The sequence below is a fragment of the Saccopteryx leptura genome, chromosome 10, assembly GCF_036850995.1.
Source record: "Saccopteryx leptura isolate mSacLep1 chromosome 10, mSacLep1_pri_phased_curated, whole genome shotgun sequence".
Lineage (NCBI taxonomy): Eukaryota > Metazoa > Chordata > Mammalia > Chiroptera > Emballonuridae > Saccopteryx > Saccopteryx leptura.
In genome coordinates, this window is record NC_089512.1 from 63,127,357 (window position 1) to 63,148,707 (window position 21,351).

A 21,351-nucleotide genomic window follows, 5' to 3' on the forward strand; every position below is an offset into this window, starting at 1 on the left:
CAATGGCCCATCTGCCATCTGCTGGGCCTGTGCTGTGCCAGAGACAGAAAGCCTGTCTTTGCTGACCTGAGGGCAATGTAAATGTTGGGAAGTGACTCCTTCCTTGCTTTCCAGGCCCTTTTCCTTCTTTGGCCCAGGCAGAATCCTGAGAGATACTCTGCTCAGCCTCGGGGCTCTTTTAGGCCACACCTCTGGTCTGTCAAGGGCTTCTGAGTCTGGCTCCAGTCTTCTCTTCTACTCATGTCTGAACAATATGCTCTTATCCCTGTTGCTTCTCACGCCCACCCCCCTTTTTTTTGCCAGTGTGCTTTTAATTTACACTTCTCTGCACACTCTGATGTTGTATGGATTCTGTGTAAAGGGGTCCTCAAAGAGAGAAGGGGCCAGTTATTGTTTGTAAACAGAGGTTGAAAATCTCCCCTAACCAGAAGCACCTATCCTTCAGAATTCAGCCATTTCTTTTCTCAGGAAGTCTTCTGTCAGTTTGGCAAGCCTGGGATGTATTCTTAGAACTTTTACGGGACACTTACGGGACAATTGATGCTTTTTCTATAACTTTGTAGCCCCCCCCCCCCCCCCCCCACACACACACACACAGCATTTCCACAGCAGGTGGAGCTGTCATTCTTGGGGCCCAACCTGCATCCACTGCTCTGTGAGATTCTGAGCATCTTGAGAGCAGAGACTGCATTTTGCTTACCTTTGTGTGTACCTAGCACTTAAGAACATGCCCAATAAATGTTTGATGAGAGTTGATTCCCATCCCCATACCCTTAAATGCTGGCAGGCCAGATTCAATCAACATTTGGTTGACATTCAGAGCCCAAAATACTTCTTGTTTAATAAACAATGGATGAAACGCTCCCTTGAGCAGTACCTTCCCCAGGTGGTCTCTGGGACAGCCCTGTATGTGGTGGTAGCTGAAGGCAGCGTATCTAACATTTATAGAGACAGACAACATGAAAGTATGTGCTTTGTTTTCCTGGAACCGTCTGAGGTAACTGTCCATAGCTGAAGCTTCTATTCTCTTCTCATGAACTTTTCTCCAGGTCCTGGAATTGCCTCCACTGTGAAAACCGGCGAGGAGGTGGGCTTTGTGGTTGATGCCAAGACTGCTGGGAAGGGGAAAGTGACCTGCACAGTTCTGACCCCAGATGGTACTGAGGCTGAGGCCGATGTCATTGAAAATGAGGATGGCACCTATGACATTTTCTACACAGCCGCCAAACCAGGCACCTATGTAATCTACGTGCGCTTTGGTGGCATCGATATCCCCAACAGCCCCTTCACTGTCATGGTAAGGAAAGTTCCTTCTCTAGGGTGTGCTTTTATTGGTAAAACAATGACAGCTGTCATTTGTTAAACTCTTGCTAGGACGTCCCTTTCCACTTTTTTTTTTTTCTTGAAAAATTTTTTTCTTAAGCGGTCATGACCTTTTAGGGTCTTAGAGGACACTCTGGAATCCCAGAGACCCTTGTTGGCTCTAAGAGTTTTCAGGGAATCTCATTGGCTACCAACGTATCCATCGTGTTGAGGGTCTTAGGCAGTATCCTGGCCTAAGCACAATTCAGAAAGATGCACTTTGACCAAAAATGTTTGTAAATAAAACAGGACAATTTTTTGTTCTGTTCTTCTTCCTCCTTTCTGCCCCGTTTCCATGGTCTCCATGGAGGAAGATTTCTGGTGCTCTTTGTCTGGAGACTGGATTCTAATATTTCATGATTCAGAGTACCTCCAGTTGTGTTTTGAAAAGATATAAACTTTGCATATGAAGGGAAATAGCTTGTCTTTTAAAGCTAGAAACATCTGGAAAAAAGGGAAACTATTATGTATACTTTTGGGCCAAAGGATGATTTAGCTCTTTAATTTTTAATCCCAGTGACTTTTAGCTCTTTCTCTAATTAATGTTCTTCAACTAGGAGAGGGATTTAGAAACCTTAGCAATTTTTCTTCATTTAATTCTCAAAGTAATCATTGCTGGCCCTTTTACAAATGAGGTATAGGAGGAGGGATTAGACTCAGGTCCACTGAGCCCAGAGTGCCTGATCTAGACAGGTACCAAGTGTTCTGTGGTCCCCTCACCCAGTGTCTTTTGATGCCATGGGCAGCAGGCACACTTGGCTATACATTTCATAGACCTTGGTGATCTGACCCATGCAAAGCTTTCAAACCCCTTCTAAGGACCACATGTTATGCAGCAACTGAGAAGGAGGCGAGTACTCCATTTCAAACAGAAGCCCAAGTAATCTGTTGTGTGTCTTTTCCCTCTCTGCAGCCTCTAGGAGGCCATGTGTTTATATGGAAAGGTGCCAGTGGCCTGGAGGCTCTCTTCTGTCTCAAGGATGTAAACACTTGTCAACTTTTGACACTGCTCATTTGGGAATGTTTTTCTCCTTCAGGGCTGAAAGAAATGCAGCTAGAAAGTTGACGTTTTTGTCCACAGAGCAGGGTCCCAGTTGTAGATTTAAGGATCTTGCCCATAGTGGGTTTCATCTGGTTGGTTAGAATTGGGCAGGATGGAGAGCAGCTCTGGGCCAAGGCCACAGCCCTGCTGGTGCAGTGATCGTGGAATAATGGATCATGTTAGGAGGGTCTGAGTGAGAAAATTGGTGCGAAAATGTCAAGGATCATTTTGGCAGATGAGTCAGGGACCTGAAGTGGGGGCCACCAAACTCATTAGGAATAAATGTCCCCTTAACCCTGGAATGAACAAAGGATACTTTGTAGAGACACACTGTCCCCTAACCACTGCTGACTACAGAAAGGGAGCATCACTTGCAGTACCAGGTTTAGGTCTTTATTCTCCCATTCTGAGCTTTCTCCAGTCTTACCTAGATGGGCTGACTTTCTGTTCATTGGCTTCGTATAGGTAGATTCTCTGCCTCCCTCTAGAGTTTTGGGCCCAAAAGGACACGAACACCCAGAACTTCCTTTGCAGCAAATGTCTCAAGGAGACCTGGCAGACTGGTTCAATTAAATATACCACGCAGAAGACATGCACGGAAAGGGCCCTAGAAGTGGGGTGGGGGGCAATAAGGCTGTTCCAAATGTGAAAGCTCAAGAACTTGCCTTTGTAATTGAAGCCCCCTTCCTGCAGATGCCAAAAGACTGGAAAAGGAGTGAGCTTGGGCATGTAGGCCTTCCTCCATAGGGGAGGCCTTCCAGCTCTTGTTCGTTACAGGAGGAGAGGGACCCTCCCTTCTCAGGCCCGTTGGCTCAGGAACATGAAATCTGTGATTTTTACAAAGTGTATTTATAAAGACTTTTAAAACATTAACTATTGGAGACACCAAGTAACAAGAGACCACGTGCCCAGTTTCATGCCGCACAGGTGCCTAGAGGTAGCGTTTCTTGTTCTTACGACAGTTCTGCACCTGGGATAACACCACATCCATTGCCTTACACTTGCTCTCTTCCCTGACTGTGTAGAGACCGTCCATGTTGATTCACCAGACACAACTAACTGCTCCTCCAGAAGGGCTGCAGCGTTCCCCTGTACAGACCCCATATTTGCTTAGCTGACTCCCTCACAGTGGGGCATTTAGGTTACTTAGCATTCTTATGACCATGGACAGCTCCAGGAACACCCCTTGCATGCCTCACTTACCTATAGACCTTCCTGCTAGCGTTTATATAGACCTGCTTCCTAGGAGTGGGGTCATGCGTTCTAAGGGTATGTGGGTTTTATTTTTGAAGAGAGGATTCCAACTTGCTCTCCACAGGGGTAGGAAGAAGGTGGCTCTTGCTAGAGCGAGTGGCTCCCTGAAGTGCAAGAGCAGGTGGGGAGGAAGCGGCCCTCAGGTTGTAGGACCTACTGAGTAGCAATGTCCCTCCAATGTGATTCCCTACTAATCTCCATTTGCCACCAACCAGGCCACGGATGGGGAAGTCACGGCCGTGGAGGAGGCACCGGTAAATGCATGTTCCCCTGGATTCAGGCCCTGGGTATACTTTGTTTTTGTTTTCTTTTTTGCATTTCTGTGTTCACTCAGCCTTCATTTCAGAAAAGCTACAGCCTGCTTCTGGGGATGGCTTAAGCCCTCTTGGGTGTCCTGGTCATTGGTGTGCCCCCCACTGATCAGTCCATCACAATGATCCTGCTTTCTCTGTAATGAGACCCAGCCATGTCATCGTCCTTGCTCCATGAATTGCCAGCCATCATGTCTGTGATCACGCTCGGTACAGTTTGTCTCTGTTTAAAGAGAAAGATGGACAGCTGTCTTCAGCCTTCCTGCTGACTCTGAAAGCCGCCACCTACACATTTGGTTTCTATCAGAGGGAAAGCCACCTGCTGCTCCTTTCTGCCACTTAAAACACACCTTCTTTTCCAGGCCACAGGCAACTAAACCTTTCCAGGTGGAGCCTCTGGGGACTCACAGACATTTCTGTCTCTCCTCCACTTTCCCGTGGGCACTGCTGGGAATTTTACAAGCAAATTGCCTAGTGATTTTTAGCAATTGGTCAGCATGACTTCTCCAAACTCTCAGGTTCAGCTCTGGCCCTGGGCCAGTTAGACAAAGCCACTGCCACATGGCAGCCACTTCCCCAAATCCTGGCTGCATTGGCTTGCAGAATTCCCTCTTGCTCTGCTCCCTCTAGCTTCACTGGCCCATGCTGTTGTCCACTTTACCCAGTGACCACTGCTTCCTGTTTTTAGGTCACTGAAGAGGCCTATGTCCCAGTGAATGACATGAACGGCCTGGGGTTTAAACCTTTCGACTTGGTCATTCCGTTTGCGGTGAGGAAAGGAGAAATCACTGGTAAGCACGGTCCTGAAGGCCGTCTCACTCATGCTCGCTCACACTCGCTTTCCAGAATGGTGCTTGGGTGGTGGTCCCACCTGTCCCCCAGCCTGCGTTCCTAATCTCAGCATCTTGGTTCTTACGCTGGGGGGTCAGTCCCTGAGCCCCTGAGCTTGCAGTATGTTCTGTGTATCTGTGTCTGCCTCTGCGGAGGGGGTTTGTTTATAACTTGCATCACACCGTGGAGAGACCTGGGGGTTCTCTCCAGGGTGAGAACTACTATGTTTAGATACCTCTCAACTGTCAGGCTCCTGCTCCCCATTTTTCCTACCTTCTCTTCGTCTCCCACATTTCCAGGTAGTACACTGACAGGTCTATCGTGCAGGAGTTACTTTCTCTGCCCACCTCCTTTTAATGCCTGCTTCTCTTGAGTAATTGATGCTGTTCTTACTAGTCATCTCCTCATGGTCTTCCCCAGTCCTGCTTGAGGTTCTAGTTTGTCTTTGCAAACTAGAAAGCCCTTTACATAGGAGTTGCCTGCTGCATTCTGTGGGAGCAAAAGGGAAAAAATAAAGGCAAATGTGTGCGTTTCCCTTTACTGGAATTTGGACATTTAGGCAGAAGTGAGTGTTCTTGGATCTGAAAACTTTTATTTTGAAGGCCACCAGCACCTCTGTGCTGAGATTCTCTAGGGTAAGTAGCCGGTGGGCTCATTGCCCTGTCTCCCTGTGCCCCAATAGGAGAGGTGCACATGCCTTCTGGGAAGACGGCCACACCTGAGATTGTGGACAACAAGGATGGCACAGTGACCGTCAGATACTCCCCCACTGAGGTCGGCCTCCATGAGATGCACATCAAATACATGGGCAGCCACATCCCCGGTGAGTTGGGCTAAGCGTGTGCCCTGCAGGACTCCAATCTCATTCCTGAGCTTCTGGGAGGTTTGCAGATGTCCAGCCAACTGCTGTGTGGGAAACAGTTCTCAGTGGCAGGTTGAGGAATGCAGTGTTGGTGTCCCTATGAAATGAAACAGCCTGTGACTCCAGCAGAACCAGCTGATTTGCAGAAGGGATAATGCAGCTAAGTGTCCTGGGTTCATGGTTGTTTGTCTTTGTCACTGTGCTGAGTGTGGCCAAAGGTTGAGCTGGGAGAAGAATGTGAGGCGCATTGAGGGACTTTCCAGCCTGGCCTGCAGGACCCTCTGTGGCGTGGGGAAAAAGATTGTGAGGAGAGGACAAACTGCCCTATTGTCACGCTGCCCTTGACAAGGAAAGCCAGCTCAAGTTTCTTGTCCACCACCAGCACTATTATTCTTGTTCTTTTTTCTCTTTTTTTCTTTTGTAATTTTCTGAAGCTGGAAACGGGGAGAGACAGTCAGACAGACTCCCGCATGCGCCTGACCGGGATCCACCCGGCACGCCCACCAGGGGCGATGCTCTGCCCACCAGGGGGCGATGCTCTGCCCCTCCGGGGCGTCGCTCTGTTGCGACCAGAGCCACTCTAGCACCTGGGGCAGAGGCCAAGGAGCCATCCCTAGCGCCCAGGCCATCCTTGCTCCAATGGAGCCTTGGCTGCGGGAGGGGAAGAGAGAGACAGAGAGGAAGGAGGGGGGGGTGGAGAAGCAAATGGGCGCTTCTCCTATGTGCCCTGGCCGGGAATCGAACCCGGGTCCCCCACACGCCAGGCTGACGCTCTACCGCTAAGCCAACCGGCCAGGGCTTTTTTTTTCTTTTTAAAAAAAGATTGGTTAAATTCTTCTTTACTTTTTAATTTAATATTTTGGGTAGGCAACATACACATAGTTTTAAAAATGGTGTGGAGAAAGGTTTCCTTCCCACTTATAACCTCCATCTGCCCTCCCTTGAACCTGACTGTTAATTTTTTGTGTTGGATTTCAGAATATTTTTAAGGCTCTACAAGCAAACAGGAATGTAGATTTTTTTTTTTGCAGAGACAGAGTCAGAGAGAGGGACAGATAGGAAGGGAGAGAGATGAGAAACATCAATTCTTCGTTGCGTCTCCTTAGTTGTTCACTGATTGATCTTTCATATGTTCCCTGACTGGGGGGCTATAGCAGACCAAGAGACCCCTTGCTCAAGCCAGCCTTGGGCTCAAGCTGGTGAGCCTTGCTCAAACCAGATGAGCCCGCGCTCAAGCTGGCGACCTCGGGGTCTCGAACCCAGGTCCTCCACATTCAAGTCCTACGCTCTCTCCACTGCACCACTGCCTGGTCTGGCAGGAACATAGATAGATTCCTAATCCCTCCTCATTTGTTAGTAGCACAGTCTACACATGATTCTGTTGTGTCCTTTTTGTCTAACAGTATATGCAGGACAGCTTTGTATGTCTGAATCACAGAGCTTCTTCAGAGTTTCCTACCACAGGGTGAACCGTCAACATTTAACTATTGTCCTGTTGGAGAACATTTAGCTTCTTCTCCACCTTTTGCTGCAGTTAATAGGTTTTCACATTCCGCGTAGTATCTGTGAGATGTTCCCCGGAGAGGAATTTCTGGGCATAGGTACAGGCACCTGTCATCTCACTAGAACTTGCCAAAATGCCTTTCATCAGGCTCTTCCAGTTCACACACTCACCGGCAATGTAGAACACCTGCCTCTCCGCAGATTGGCCAGAGGATTATGCTAGTTTGGGTTTTTGTCAAACTGATCCGTTGAAGAAACAGTATCTCGGTGTTGCTTTATTTGTGTTTCTCTTGTGAATGAAACTGAGCAACTTTCTATATGTTTAAGTGTCACTTGTATTTCTTTTTCTGTGAACTGAATGTTTGTATCCACAGCTTGGTTTTTCTGTTTGGTTATTGGCCTTTGTCTTATCAGTTTCTGAGAGCAATTTAAATACTGGAGAGATTATTCTTTTGTGATAGGAGTTGTTTCTCCCAGTTTGATGTTTGCTTTAGTTTATGTGTATGTGTGTACATAATATTTGTTCAAAGCAAAAAATATATTATCTGATTCTATTTAAATATTCTAAAGATGCAGATGTAGAGAAAGAAAAAACTGTCTTTTCCCTGCTGGTCTCTCTACATTTTTCTCTCTGTACCTACAAACATGCATACAAGTTTGTTCTAGTTTTGTTTTTTAAAGGAATAAAATAGTAGTATGAATATTATATAGCAACTTGCCCTTTTCTTTTTTTAATTCAACACATTATGGATAATCTCTCAAGTTAGTGCATGAAGACTCCCTCATTCTTTTTAATGACCTGAGAGTAGAACATTGTTTATTTAACCAACCCCCTATTATTGGGCACTGGGTTCTTTTCCTAACTTGCATCTGACCACTGTGAAAATGGAAGTACCTGTATAGGGCTGGGAGTGGGGACGAAGGACCACAGTGGCATCAGTTCCCGCTCTGTGGGCTAGGCTTATAGGGCCTTACATTTTGAAGGTCACAGGCAAATGGCCTTCCCAAAAGACCTTGCCAGCTGTGTTTCCTCTTTTAAGGGGTCATTTCTTTACATGGTAGGCTCTTTCCTCCTAATTAGTCAAGTTGAGCTGGATTCCCCTGCCTGATCCCTGCTCTTTGGAGTAGCCTCAGAATTGTTTTTCTTGAGTAACATTGGAGGAACATTAGTGAGAAACCCCCTTGGGTATCATAGGACGTTATCAGAGGTTCAGTTTGCGTTCTGCCTCTGCTGCCCCTGCATAGGAGAAGCCACAGCTGCCTGCTGTTAGAAGACACCAGTTGGTTACCTTAGTCCAGGGGTCGGGAACCTATGGCTCGCGAGCCAGATGTGGCTCTTTTGATGGCTGCATCTGGCTCGCAGACAAATCTTTAATAAAAAAAACAATAACGTTAAAAATAGCCTGACCAGGCGGTGGCGCAGTGGATAGAGCATTGGACTGGGATGCGGAAGACCCAGGTTCGAGACCCCGAGGTCGCCAGCTTAAGCGCGGGCTCATCTGGTTTAAGCAAAAGCTCACTGGCTTGAGCCCAAGGTTGCTGGCTCGAGCAAGGGGTTACTCGGTCTGCTGTAGGTCCGCGGTCAAGGCACATATGAGAAAGCAATCAATGAACAACTAAGGTGTTACAACACGTAACAAAAAACTAATGATTGATGCTTCTCATCTCTCCGTTCCTGTCTGTCTCTGTCTCTCTCTCTCTCTCTCTGTCTCTAAAAAACTAACAAAAAAAACCCCAACAAAAACAAATAAACAAACAAAAAATATATAAAACATTCTCATGTATTACAATCCATTCATTTCCTACCGCTCATGTTTATGGTTGCGGGTGGCTGGAGCCAATCACAGCTGTTCTCCGGGACTACACCAAATTTTTATTGGATAATGCGTAATGTACACAGGTCGTGGTATGGCTCTCACAGAATTACATTTTAAAATATGTGGTGTTCATGGCTCTCTCAGCCAAAAAGGTTCTCAACCCCTGGCTTAGTCATTTAGAGATCATCCTGAAACACCAAAGTTGCAGGTTTGATCCTTGTCAGGGTACATACAGGAAGTTACCAATGAGTATACAACTAAGCGGAACAAATGAATGCTTCTCTCGCTCCCTCCCCCCTTCCTCTCTCTGTCTCTCTAAGATCAATCAATTAAAAAGAAAAAAGACACTGGCTGCGCTATCTGAAGTATGCACTCCCCACCCCAGCTGAGTCCCAATTTTGTTTGTGTTCTTTGCAAACCCAGAGAGCCCTCTCCAGTTCTACGTGAACTACCCCAACAGTGGGAGTGTTTCTGCTTATGGTCCAGGCCTGGTGTATGGAGTGGCCAACAAAACTGCCACCTTCACCATCGTCACCGAGGATGCAGGAGAAGGTATTGTGTCATTTATGTGATTATATGTGTTCAGAGTATATGCTTTTCATTTGTAGAGTTAAGTGGACACGATTCCCGGGCATATTTTAAAAATAAGACTATTAGATGGTAGTATTTGCCTTATTTTTTGTTTCATGTCAATCTCTTATGTACAGCTCCTCTGTCTTCTAACCAAAACAGGATTTTTTTTAAAGTTCCTTGGGTTCTGTTTGAAATCATATTCATGCTGTAAAATGTTTTCTGTGACTTGCCTGAAATTTAAGTGTTTTGGCTGATGCCATTGTTGTTTTTGTTGTTTTTGCACATGTGTGTGTATCCATGGGACTGCATGAGTGATTAGTGGCTTATTCTAGATAAAGCTTTGTGTGTGTAGAGATTTTTAAATTTGTGTTTCTAATGGGATTTCCCCAACAGCCTCCAGTGCCTGACCAGCAGTGATAGTGTGTGACACTCTTTCATATGTGTGGTGGCCATGCAGGGCTCCAGTCTTTCTTGTCCCACTCATTCTGAAGAGTAGTGAGCCCTTCAGGGTTACTTGTAGTGAAGAACCCAGATGGTGGAGTGTTGTGCCATACATTGCTTAGTTTAGACCTGTGCCCCTTGCCTGCAACTCAGATGGCCTGTGTCAGTCTGGCATTCCCAGCCTCAGGGCTGCTCTGGATGAGTTGTCCCCCTGGAAACAAGGAAACACTCCCTGATGGTCCTCTCTTCCTGCTCCCATTCACAGGAGGTCTGGACTTGGCTATTGAGGGGCCCTCAAAGGCTGAAATCAGCTGCATTGACAACAAGGATGGGACGTGCACAGTGACCTACTTGCCCACCCTGCCAGGCGACTACAGCATTCTGGTCAAGTACAATGACAAGCACATCCCTGGCAGCCCCTTCACAGCCAAAATCACAGGTAGAGTTGCCTATCTTGCAGGGAGCTTCCAGGTGGGAGGTGCTCTGACAGCCTGTTTCCACATTAGAGCGGGGGCAGCGGGCTCATGATGGGGGAGGAACCGGGGACGCAGGCTCAACTTTGGACAGGTTAATTCCTCCCTTAGCTGGTAATCCAGGGAAAAACACTCACTCCATTTGCAGGGCAGTTATTTTGTGCCAGTCTGACTGCACCACACCAATAGCAGGCCCCCAGATAAAGGCATTCAAGTAATACTTATTGCACGAGTATGTAAGCTCAGAGATGCCCTTCAGCCTCACTGCTGGATCGCTTTTTCTCTCCTGTTTTACAGATAGGAAAACTGAGGCTTGGAGAGAGTGGCTTAGCCAAGTCTACATGTGGGTATGCTAGGATTCTTGAGGTTATCTGATTCAAAGCGCCGCTGCTACCCTCTGTGTGCTCACTGTGTTTGGATCCTGCTCTCAGTGGGTCATGAAGAAGATGCACAAGATGAAGTTCTTGCCCCTCAGTTGTATAGAACTGTTTGTGAAGCAGCCAGCAGTCCTTTGTGGACTATGATAAGTGTTTACCTAAGAAATGCCCCAGGGGATGGCAGGCAGGTAGCAGATGCCTTCACTGCCAAAGCTTCCTTTAAATGGTGGTCCTTGAGGACTCGAGGCTCAGTTTCTGCCAACAACTGAGTAGAAGTCATTCATTGTTGGTTAGGTCTAGAGGCATGTTTTTTTCACTTAAGTGTGGGCAGTTAATTCTGGCTGTTCATCTGTAAACGGCATGTGGGGTGAAGGCTCTGGAGAGCCAGGTGACCATGTGTGATGGGAGCCGTGTTTGGGGTGTTCCCAGATGACAGCAGACGGTGCTCTCAGGTGAAGTTGGGCTCTGCCGCTGACTTCCTGCTTGACATCAGCGAGACCGATCTCAGCACCTTGACGGCCAGCATTAAGGCCCCATCCGGCCGGGATGAGCCCTGTCTCCTGAAGAGGCTGCCTAACAATCACATTGGTGAGCCCAGGCGGCCTTCCTAGATGGAACTGGTACATTTAAACTGGGAGGTGGGAATTCCTTTAGTCCTTTCTTGGGAAACAGGTAACACCTTGGAGTGTGATATGGTAAACCTGCTGGGTCACACACATGATAGTGGTCCAAGTACATTTCTGTGTTGTGAGATTGACCCTTGGGAACGCTCTGGGGTTGCCAGAAAGTCAAGGATTCATTTCTATCCCCACAAATGTGTCTACTAGTTGCTCTCCTTCACGCCTCCCCCTACTCTCACTGCCCCTTACGAGCCCCAATATGTGCCCTGGTCCAGGCATCTCCTTCATCCCCCGGGAGGTGGGCGAACACCTGGTCAGCATCAAGAAGAATGGAAACCACGTGGCTAACAGTCCTGTGTCCATCATGGTGGTCCAGTCTGAGATCGGTGATGCCCGCAGAGCCAAAGTCTATGGCCGAGGCCTGTCTGAAGGGCGGACTTTTGAGATGTCTGAGTTCATCGTGGACACGAGGGATGCAGGTGTGTGGGGTGGTCTCAAGGAAGAGGCCTTGTGGGAATGGGCTGCTTTTTGTTCCAGCCACTTCATGTTTTCATCCTACCAACCCCTTTTCCTTCTGAGCATCCTTTCAGCTACCTGTCCATACCCCTGCATTATCCTAAAAGTCCCATGACCACTTATTTTCCTGATGAAGAACCTGAGACCTACAGGGTCAACAGCCCTCTGCTTCTGGCACCTAAACCAGAGCCACTACAACTCAACAGATCTCTCTTGTATCTGTACTCCCACCACTGTTCTCAGATTCCCAGGGTCTCCTGGACTCATCCCAAGCTAAGGCTGTTGGGCCAGGTGGCCAAGGTCATGTTCTACTCACAGGGCTTCTGCAGAAATGAGGAATCTCTTCCTGTTTCCTCTTGGAAATGGTTTGAATCAGTTTGGGCCTCACCCGCCTGTGCCACACCGGAGTTTTCCGCTTTCTCTTTCTTGAGTGATGGCCATATTGGTGACTTTTAGACAAAGACATAGTCCCAGGGGAAAGGGCTGGAGAATTTCTGGTCCTGATGGGCTGATGCTCCCTCTTGATTCTAAACCTTCAGATCTACTGTCTTAGTGGTTCACTGCTAGACATCGGAGGTGAGGCAGCTCAAAAATTCAAATTTTCAGGCCTGTGGCTGGCAGTGAACCTGCAAGGCAGTTCATGCCATTATTGGAGGCATGTGGGCAGAGTGTTTTCCCCAGTGGTTTCTGCAAGACAGGTGCTCTGCAGGGTAATAGTAGATATTGTCGAGAAGAGGGTTCTGTGACCAAAGCCTTGTTCAGCAGGTCATTTCTCTACAGGATTTCTCAGAGCCTCTAACCTGCTCCTCTGCCTGGGGCTCTCTCCATTGGGGGCTACAGTTAGTTTCTTTGTGCTCTCTGAAAAGCAGTGTGCATTTCCCAGGTCCGCCGTCCTTTCTGCATGCATAGAGCTTCCCCTTCCAAGAGAGTTGCTGTCAAAGCAGCCCCCGGTTACTGTGTCGCAGGTTATGGTGGCATATCCCTGGCGGTGGAAGGCCCCAGCAAAGTAGACATCCAGACGGAGGACCTGGAAGATGGCACCTGCAAGGTCTCCTATTTCCCCACCGTGCCTGGGGTGTACATCGTCTCCACCAAATTTGCTGACGAGCATGTGCCCGGTATGCATGGTCCCCTCTGCCCCTCCGTCTGATGCTTGGCTTTTCTGAAAGTGGTCTGCCTTGGGCTCTGGGCTGCTCATATGGGCCTTCTCGGTTCTTGCAGGGAGCCCATTTACTGTGAAGATCAGTGGAGAGGGGAGAGTCAAGGAGAGCATCACTCGTACCAGTCGGGCCCCATCTGTGGCCACTGTCGGGAGCATCTGTGACCTGAACCTGAAAATCCCAGGTGAGCATGAGGGGCTCATGGGTCAGGGCCGTGGGTGCCATTGGAAACCAAGTCCACACATGGCCCAGAACATACCATCCAGGCCCACTGTGGGCGGCTTATTTTATTTTCTTTTTTAAAATTTCAATTCATGAATTGATATTTTTAATACTTATTTTCACAGAGGCCCATTCAGGAAAAATAAATCTGTTTCCCTTCTACTTTTTTCTTTTTACAAATGAAAATAGCTTTGTTGTATCGTCTCAGAGAAAATGGAGGAGCTTTTAGACGTTTATTTCCTGTTTGTCGGGTAGAATAATCTCAGCGAGAAAACTGACCCCGCTGAGGCCGGTACCTGGAGTATCAGAGATGTCAGCCCAGCAGCAGCTTCTAATTTTCACCCATCTTCTTTTCATTCCTAAAGTCAGAATGAGGCTGTGCCCTTGGGCTGTAAATTGTTCCCCATATGGCCAAATTCGTCAGTATACCACCAAGTCTTTATGAAATGTAGCCAAGGTTTTTTCCGTAAGAAGTCCTCTAAAGGAAAGGCCGCTGTACGGTGAAGGTTTGAGGCTCCGTGCCCAGAGGCTGGCACGTGCTGTGAGGTTCGTTGCCCTGATTCCGTGGAGATGGGAAATCTACTATTCATAGATGCTCACATTCTGGTCTGCAGTGGGGTTCTTTTCCCACACTGTGTTTCCTATTTTTCCTAACATGTCACATACTTGCTCTGCCCGCCAAGCACTATTTCATGGGTTCTTCCTGCAAAGACACAGTGTTGGTCATGTGTGAATGTGGTGAAAGCCTCATGACTATGGTGTCCAGACAGAATCACTTAAAAAAGAGCTGCATGGGCCCTGGCCGGTTGGCTCAGTGGTAGAGCGTCAGCCTGGCGTGCAGAAGTCCCGGGTTTGATTTCTGGCCAGGGCACACAGGAGAAGCGCCCATCTGCTTCTCCACCCCTCCCCCTCTCCTTCCTCTCTGTCTCTCTCTTCCCCTCCCACAGTGAGGCTCCATTGGAGCAAAGATGGCCCGGGCACTGGGGATGGCTCCTTGGCCTCTGCCCCAGGCGCTAGAATGGCTCTGGTCGCAACAGAGCGACACCCCGGAGGGGCAGAGCATCGCCCCCTGGTGGGCGTGCTGGGTGGATCCCGATCTTGCGCATGCGGGAGTCTAACTGTCTCTCCCCGTTTCCAGCTTCAGAAAAATACAACAACAACAAAAAAAAAAGAGAGAGAGAGAGCTGCATGGATTGTGACTATAAAAAGGTTATTTTTAAGGGCTTCACAAGGATGCATTTCATGTCCAGATGCACCACCCTTTGCTGGGTTTTCTCTGTTCACGGGCCTTCACTTTGGCCACTGTTTGCCCGGGCTGATGTCACATTGCGGGGGGACTGCTGAGCCCACGAGTCTCAGACGCTGCTGCCTGTGCCGTGGCAGCCTGCCCTCAGAATGTGAGCTGGTGCCGTTTCTCCGCGTCTTCACCAGCACTGGGCAGTTTTTCACTCTCACTTTGATCAAGCTGATGGAAAAGTATGGATGGTATCCAGTCCTCAACTTCATTTCTCGTTACTAGTGACAGGGAACTTCTTTTATTTGCTTCGCACTTCTCGTTTTGCAAATAATCTGTTCTGTTCCTTTTGCCTGATGTGGACCATTACCCTTTCCCTATCCTCTTTTCTGGGTCTTGACTTCTTTTTACCCTTTTCAGTTACTTGGTACCAAATGGTGTGGTGAGACTCACTTTTCCTCTTGTTGCCTAAATGATTCTCTCTTATCGGTTAGAATGGAGGACGGCTCACCAGCTTCCAGATGTCCTTGGATTCAGGCCATGTGGAGTGGCCCTGTCTTCAACCTCCCTTCCTTTCTCTGTCCTTAGGACTTAAAAGTCATGAGCTGCTGCTCAGCCCGGATCCTGTAGGGCTGGAGGGTGCAGTTTCATATGGCTCTAGGTGATGGCACTACTTGGTCACCCAGCATGTGGCATGCCTGTCTCCACCACATTGCAGGCACAGTCCTTGGCATGGCATGAGCACCTCGATGGAGCAGACACAGTCTGCTTCCCAGCGTGGGTGACCTAAAGCACCGCCTTCCTGAAAGTGTGGCCTCTGGTGTTCAGTTTGCTCGAAGCTTTGCTGACGCACGGGTTCCCTTATGCTGTTGGGACTGACGAGTTCACCTTTTCCTCTAAATGCATTTTGCCTTGTTACCTAAAAGAAATGTCAAGGCTTCTTGACAGGGATGATAGCTCTTATGTTTTCTGCCTTTACCTGCCTATGGAAAAGAGCTCCTATACGCATGACGATAGGCACCTTTGGCTGAGACACATCTGAGTTATTGTAGTTTTTTTTTTTTTAAGATTTTATTTATTCATTATAGAGGGGGGGAGAGAGAGAGAGAGAACAGGGGGGAGGAGCAGGAAGCATCAACTCCCGTATGTGCCTTGACCAGGCAAGCCCAGGGTTTTGAACCGGCAACCTCAGCGGTTCCAGGTTGACGCTTTATCCACTGCGCCACCACAGGTCAGGCTGAGCTATTGTAGTTTTTATGTTTACATGCTCTAACTATCAGCTCAGGCTCTAGTTTGAAAGTGATGTGTGGAATTAACTCAGCTCCAGCCAGCAAGGCTGTAAGAGTATTCAGTGGGGCAAGAAGTGTCAGTCCCCCTAGAATGTTCTCTGCACGGGCGGCTGGAAGGGCCTGGCTCTCTCCATACTGGCCACAGCTGCCCAGGGGTTTGAGGGAGACAAGAGGGCAGGTGTTCAGCCTGAGCCCCCCACACCTCTAGGCTGCACCCACCTTGCCCTCTGCTGTCTGCCCTGCACATCCTGTTCTGCCTTAGGCCCTCACTTTAACCCTCCTCCCCTTTCCCCAACGTCTCGCTACCTTTCAGAAATCAACAGCAGTGACATGTCGGCCCACGTCACTAGCCCCTCTGGCCGCGTGACCGAGGCAGAGATTGTGCCCATGGGGAAGAACTCGCACTGCGTCCGGTTTGTGCCTCAGGAGATGGGCGTGCACACAGTCAGTGTCAAGTACCGTGGCCAGCACGTGACCGGCAGCCCCTTCCAGTTCACTGTGGGGCCACTGGGTGAGGGCGGTGCCCACAAGGTCCGGGCAGGAGGCCCCGGCCTGGAGAGAGGAGAAGCAGGAGTTCCAGGTGAGCGTTCGGGCAGGCTGTGACTTGAGTAACAGCTGAGCCTGGTGGTGAGAGCACCTTGCACTCTTGGCCCTGTTCTAGGTCAACACTTGATCCACTGCGCCACCAGAAGTCAGGCTCTTGGCCCTGTTCTAAAGAGAAGGCCTCGTTTGTGGGATTCTGATGGGTAGTATTAAGGCGCAGTCTTTAAAATTCATTTGGGATTGCTCCTTTACCCAATGTCTAACAAGCTTCTTACTGAGGAGCTCCTTGTTACTCTGTAATGAGTCTTGGAGAAGAGGGAGCAGAGCAATGAAGCGATATCTGAGTGTCCTGCAGGGCTCATGTTGTGTGGCACATGCTAGATTTCCACAAACTCCTTGTGAAGGTCCCTAAATTGATGGTTATGCTGGTGGGAACACCTGTGGGGACAATGCTAAACATTCTTATCTTTTTCTGGATTGATTTGGGTGTGTTCACAAGACATCCAGTATCCCATGAACGTGGTATGTCATGGTTGGTAGGCACCTAAGAAATGTCAGCAGTGCCCTTGCTTGGGTTCTGATGGGCTCAGGGAAAGAGAAAAGTCCTGTCTATGAAAGTCACCAAGCACTGCAGGTTTGGGCAAGAAGAGGGACCTCCGCCAGGCTCAGCATTAACCAGGCATTTCTCTGTCTCAGCCGAGTTCAGCATCTGGACCCGGGAAGCGGGCGCGGGGGGCCTCTCCATCGCCGTGGAAGGCCCCAGTAAGGCTGAGATTACATTCGATGACCACAAAAATGGGTCATGTGGTGTGTCTTATATTGCCCAAGAGCCTGGTATGTATTCAAGAACCAACTGAAGACATTTTTTGTTTGTTTGTTTGGGCATGGTTGGGTTGTAAGGAACAGAAACCCATCAAGCTAGCTCAAGTGAAAGAGAAATTTATCTTTATGGGCACATGGGAGCACCTCCTAGAAATCCAATTGCAGGAAATGCAGCTAGGCCTCCAAGGGGCAGGAATTCTTGTTACCATTGTGTCTGGTCTTTTGCTGCCAGCCTACTTCGTGCCTTCATTCACCTGCTTTCTTCATTCCACTGACCAGCCTCTGTGCCCGACCTTGGCCACTGGCTGGTGTTGCTGTCCCACAGAGGGACCTTACTTATTTAGCATCTGCACTCCCTCGAGCAAAGGTTCTTAAGCTTTTGTGCCATGGACCCTTTTGGCATCTAAAGCCTATGGGGACTCTTCTCATGAATATGGTTTGAAATACATGATATAAATTACATTGGACTATAAAAGAAATCAATTAAGCCTGACTGGTGGTAGCATAGTGGGTAGAACTTCAACCTGGGATGCTACGGTCCCATGTTCAAAACCCTGAGGTCTCCAGCTTGAGCCCAGGGTTGCTGGCTTGAGCAAGGGGTCTCTGGCTTGGCTTGAGCTCCCTGTTCAAGGCCCATATGACAAAGTGAAGTAATTATAAGTTGATGCTTCTCATCTCTCTCTAGAAAAAGAAAAAGAAAAGGAAATCAATTAAAACATAGTTATCAAAACCTTTGAAGAACAAATGTATAACATACCATGGCATGCATATCTTCATTGATACATTGAGTCTAAAATTTGGTGTCAGCCTGTTAACTACCTTAGTTTCAAAATATCAATGAGTGAATATGTCAAGGTATATATAAAACTGTCAAATGATATGAAAATATCTGTGCACTTTGTTGGTGACAAAATCATAAGTACTTTTAACGTGCCGTGGTTTCTTGTCAACATTCCTAAAGAAAGAAAATGCTAAATTTTCAGCTAGAGGTTTGGTGAAAGGAGGGATGTAATTTTTTTTCCCCATGCAAGTTTTATGGATTTCCTGAGTTCTGTACAAAGGTCCTTCAGGGGATCTTGTGGACTCAAGCTCAGAATCTCTGCCCTTGCCCTACTATGCAAATCATATTGGCCCAGCCTGAGCCAGGCAGCACGCCCTGAACCAATCAGCTGAGGCCCCCGCAGGAGGGCAGACCTCTCAGAAGGCATTTTGCCCAGGGAAAGCAGCAGAAGGCCTCACTAGAGCCACCTTCCTAGAATCTCTGAAATGATGGGACTTTCTTGTCCCCACAGGTAACTACGAGGTGTCTATCAAGTTTAATGACGAACACATCCCCGAAAGTCCCTACCTGGTGCCAGTCATCGCGCCCTCTGACGACGCCCGCCGCCTCACTGTTATGAGCCTTCAGGTGAGACGCAAGGAAGCATCCATCTCCTTAGCCACAGGCCAGACCAGTGAGACCCTGGACTCCTGAGGCCGCTCCAATCCTAGCCCGCTTTGACCACAGGTCGCCCATTGTAGGGCAACATTCCCTTGGCAGAGTCAGGTCCCCACTCAGGACAGGAGACAGTTGGGAGAGCAAAACAGAGCCACAGTCAATAAAACACCTCAATGTTTGGGGACAAGTTTGTTTTTTAAATATTTATTCAAGAGAAACAAAGGAGGCCTGTTAATAATTCGTTAAGGGATAAGGAGAGCTTTCAAAACAGAACAAACACAACATAACAGTCCAGTGATGTTTAGCCTGCAGTTGTTGGCTTCTTTGTCCTCAAGGAAGTCAGTTGTGTTTTATGTTGACTTATTTATAATGAGTGTGCAAGGCACTTTGCTAAGAACTTCGTCGGTGTTACCTCATTTAAATCCTTGCAACAGCCTGGTGAGTGGGTTTCTATTGTTCCCATTTTAAAGATGGAAACTGAGGTACAAAGAGGTTATAGATACTAGAAACCAGCTAATATGAGGAGAATGAGGTCTTTGTGGCTCCAGAACATGTGGTTTTAACCGTGGCCTCCTTAATCCACCACCTTGACACTGTGGCAAGTAAGTGTGTAGTCCAACCTATTGCGATGCTAGGAAATGCAACTTTGCCTCCTGTCTTAAACAGGTCACTGAATTCAAAGTTGCATTGGAGCCTTCAGCCAAACTAAGAATGACTCTGGGTCTTTGCTCAAAACACTGAAAAATAATTCAGTGTCTGAATCAGGAGTAGCAGCAATTCAGTTGTGGAATAATACCAGAATCTCAAAATATGATTTCTGGTTAAACAGATTTCTAAATAGCCTTTAATTGCACCCTCTCCCCCATTCTTGAAAATCCTGGATTCATTGAAACCCAGTCTTGTATCTCAGATGGGTGATATCACTGGATCTAGTTCCTATACTTGGTTCACATGTGAGATTTTAATCTCTCCCTGAGGGGGATCGCTACTGCTCATTGTTCCAAACATGAGAGCCAAACAGAACCCAAGCCAGGATCACAGTCCACAGATTGAAGAGGCCTCATCTGGAGAATACCAAGGGTGCTGACTGGTCACTGTGGTGCAGATGTTTTTCTTGTGTTTCATTTAAAGGCTTCTTAACAGAATTTCTTTTTGTGGCCAACTTCACTAAAACCTATGGAGGGAGATAAACCCAGCCTTTGTTGAGGGCATAGAGTTGCCTTCATGCGTCTCGAAGATTCTTTTGGGTCTTCCGAGGTGTTTATCTTCCTCTTGAGGGTTTAGCAGCAAGCTGACTCAGGTAACGTAACTGGTTCTGTCCATGGGGAGCTGGTTTGCAGAAATCCTCTCCAGCAAACTTTTCTGTGGAGACTGTCATCACAGTTTGGTTGTAAATATTTTAAATTGGTTTGCAGCAGGCTGTATATCTATCAAGCAGGAGTGAAGGGTGTGTCAGCCTCGTTCCCTGTTCTTCCCCGGTCACTTGATGCCGTGAGATATGTAAATTATTTATCAGAATTTTACTGGAGGCCCGCACAGCAACATCTGGTGCTGGTTAGGAGAGAGAGGCATGTATTGTTTTGTCTCACTTTTGAGGCCATTTAGAAAATTGGAGTCGGCTGGCATTTTGTGGAGAAGGAGGGGGTGGTGGGATGGGGTTTATCTGGTGATCAAAGACTCCTTAATTTGAGTTTGGTCTGTAACCCCAGCCTGTAACCTCTAGGGCTGTGCGGTCTAATAGAAGGTTCTGCAGCAGTGGAAATGCCCCACATCTTCTCTGTGCAATATGGTAGCCACTAGCCACATGGGACTATTGAGCACTTGAAATGTGGCTAGTATAACCAAGAAACTGAATTTTTACCTATATAATTTTAATTGATTTAAGTTACAGTGTATATCGCCCCATGTGGCCAGTGACTACTGAAGTAGGCAGCACAGCTTGAAGGTCCTGCTCCTAAGACATGGGCCTTGAACCAGCAGCCTAGCATCGCCTGGGAACTTATTAGAACCCTGAATCCCAGGCCCCAACCCAGACCCGCTGAATCAGAATGTGCATTTTAACAAGACCCCTGGGTGCCTCGATTGCACGTTAAGTGTGAACCCTGCTGCTTTAGAGTTATCTGAGGACTGGCTGTCCAACTAAGTTTACATCAAAACTGCTGGATTGTAAAATGTTGCTTTCAGGATTAGTTGATTTTAAGCACCTGAACTTCTAATCCCTTCCTCCCAGGGAGGCTATAGTTTCTAAGACAAAGCATAGAGAGTGAATCTGATCCAGTGAATAGCAAAAGTTATATTCCCTTTCTCTCTCTTTTAGGGTTATAGACAACTTTGAAATGTATTTTAATAGTTAACAATAAGTTCACTTTTTGAGCCTTTCCATGTATGGATGAAGCACTGGGTTGAGTGCTTTGAATGCATAACTTCATTTCATCCTCCCAGCAGCTCTCTGAGATAGATTCAGATGTTATGCCCATTTCATACACGAGGAGACTGAGGCTTAATGAGGTTGAACAACTTACTTACATAGCTAGGAAGAGGGAGTAACCCAGGTCCTGCTAATTCATAGCCGCTGTGCAGAACTGACCGCTTCCCTTTATTTATTTTTTAAAGATTTATTGATTTTAGAGAGAGAACACAACAAATTAAAATTAGTAAAAA

At 47.7% G+C, this 21,351-nt stretch overlaps 1 protein-coding gene across 9 annotated transcripts in view; it reads left to right on the forward strand.

The window, feature by feature from the left end:
* The window catches only part of FLNB (filamin B), a 159,986-nt gene that overhangs the window by 122,761 nt on the left and 15,874 nt on the right, over positions 1–21,351 (forward strand). For 5 of the 9 annotated variants that reach the window (XM_066351531.1, XM_066351532.1, XM_066351534.1 and 2 more), the window contains 13 exons: positions 1,050–1,297; positions 3,874–3,945; positions 4,658–4,760; positions 5,483–5,623; positions 9,406–9,534; positions 10,262–10,435; positions 11,276–11,434; positions 11,742–11,945; positions 12,948–13,100; positions 13,204–13,326; positions 16,201–16,467; positions 17,127–17,264; positions 18,545–18,660. In XM_066351531.1, coding sequence (XP_066207628.1) covers positions 1,050–1,297; positions 3,874–3,945; positions 4,658–4,760; positions 5,483–5,623; positions 9,406–9,534; positions 10,262–10,435; positions 11,276–11,434; positions 11,742–11,945; positions 12,948–13,100; positions 13,204–13,326; positions 16,201–16,467; positions 17,127–17,264; positions 18,545–18,660 — 2,027 coding nt within the window. The remainder of the gene's footprint in view (positions 1–1,049; positions 1,298–3,873; positions 3,946–4,657; positions 4,761–5,482; positions 5,624–9,405; positions 9,535–10,261; positions 10,436–11,275; positions 11,435–11,741; positions 11,946–12,947; positions 13,101–13,203; positions 13,327–16,200; positions 16,468–17,126; positions 17,265–18,544; positions 18,661–21,351) is intronic. The other 4 variants (XM_066351533.1, XM_066351538.1, XM_066351535.1 and 1 more) reach the window with 2 other exon arrangements.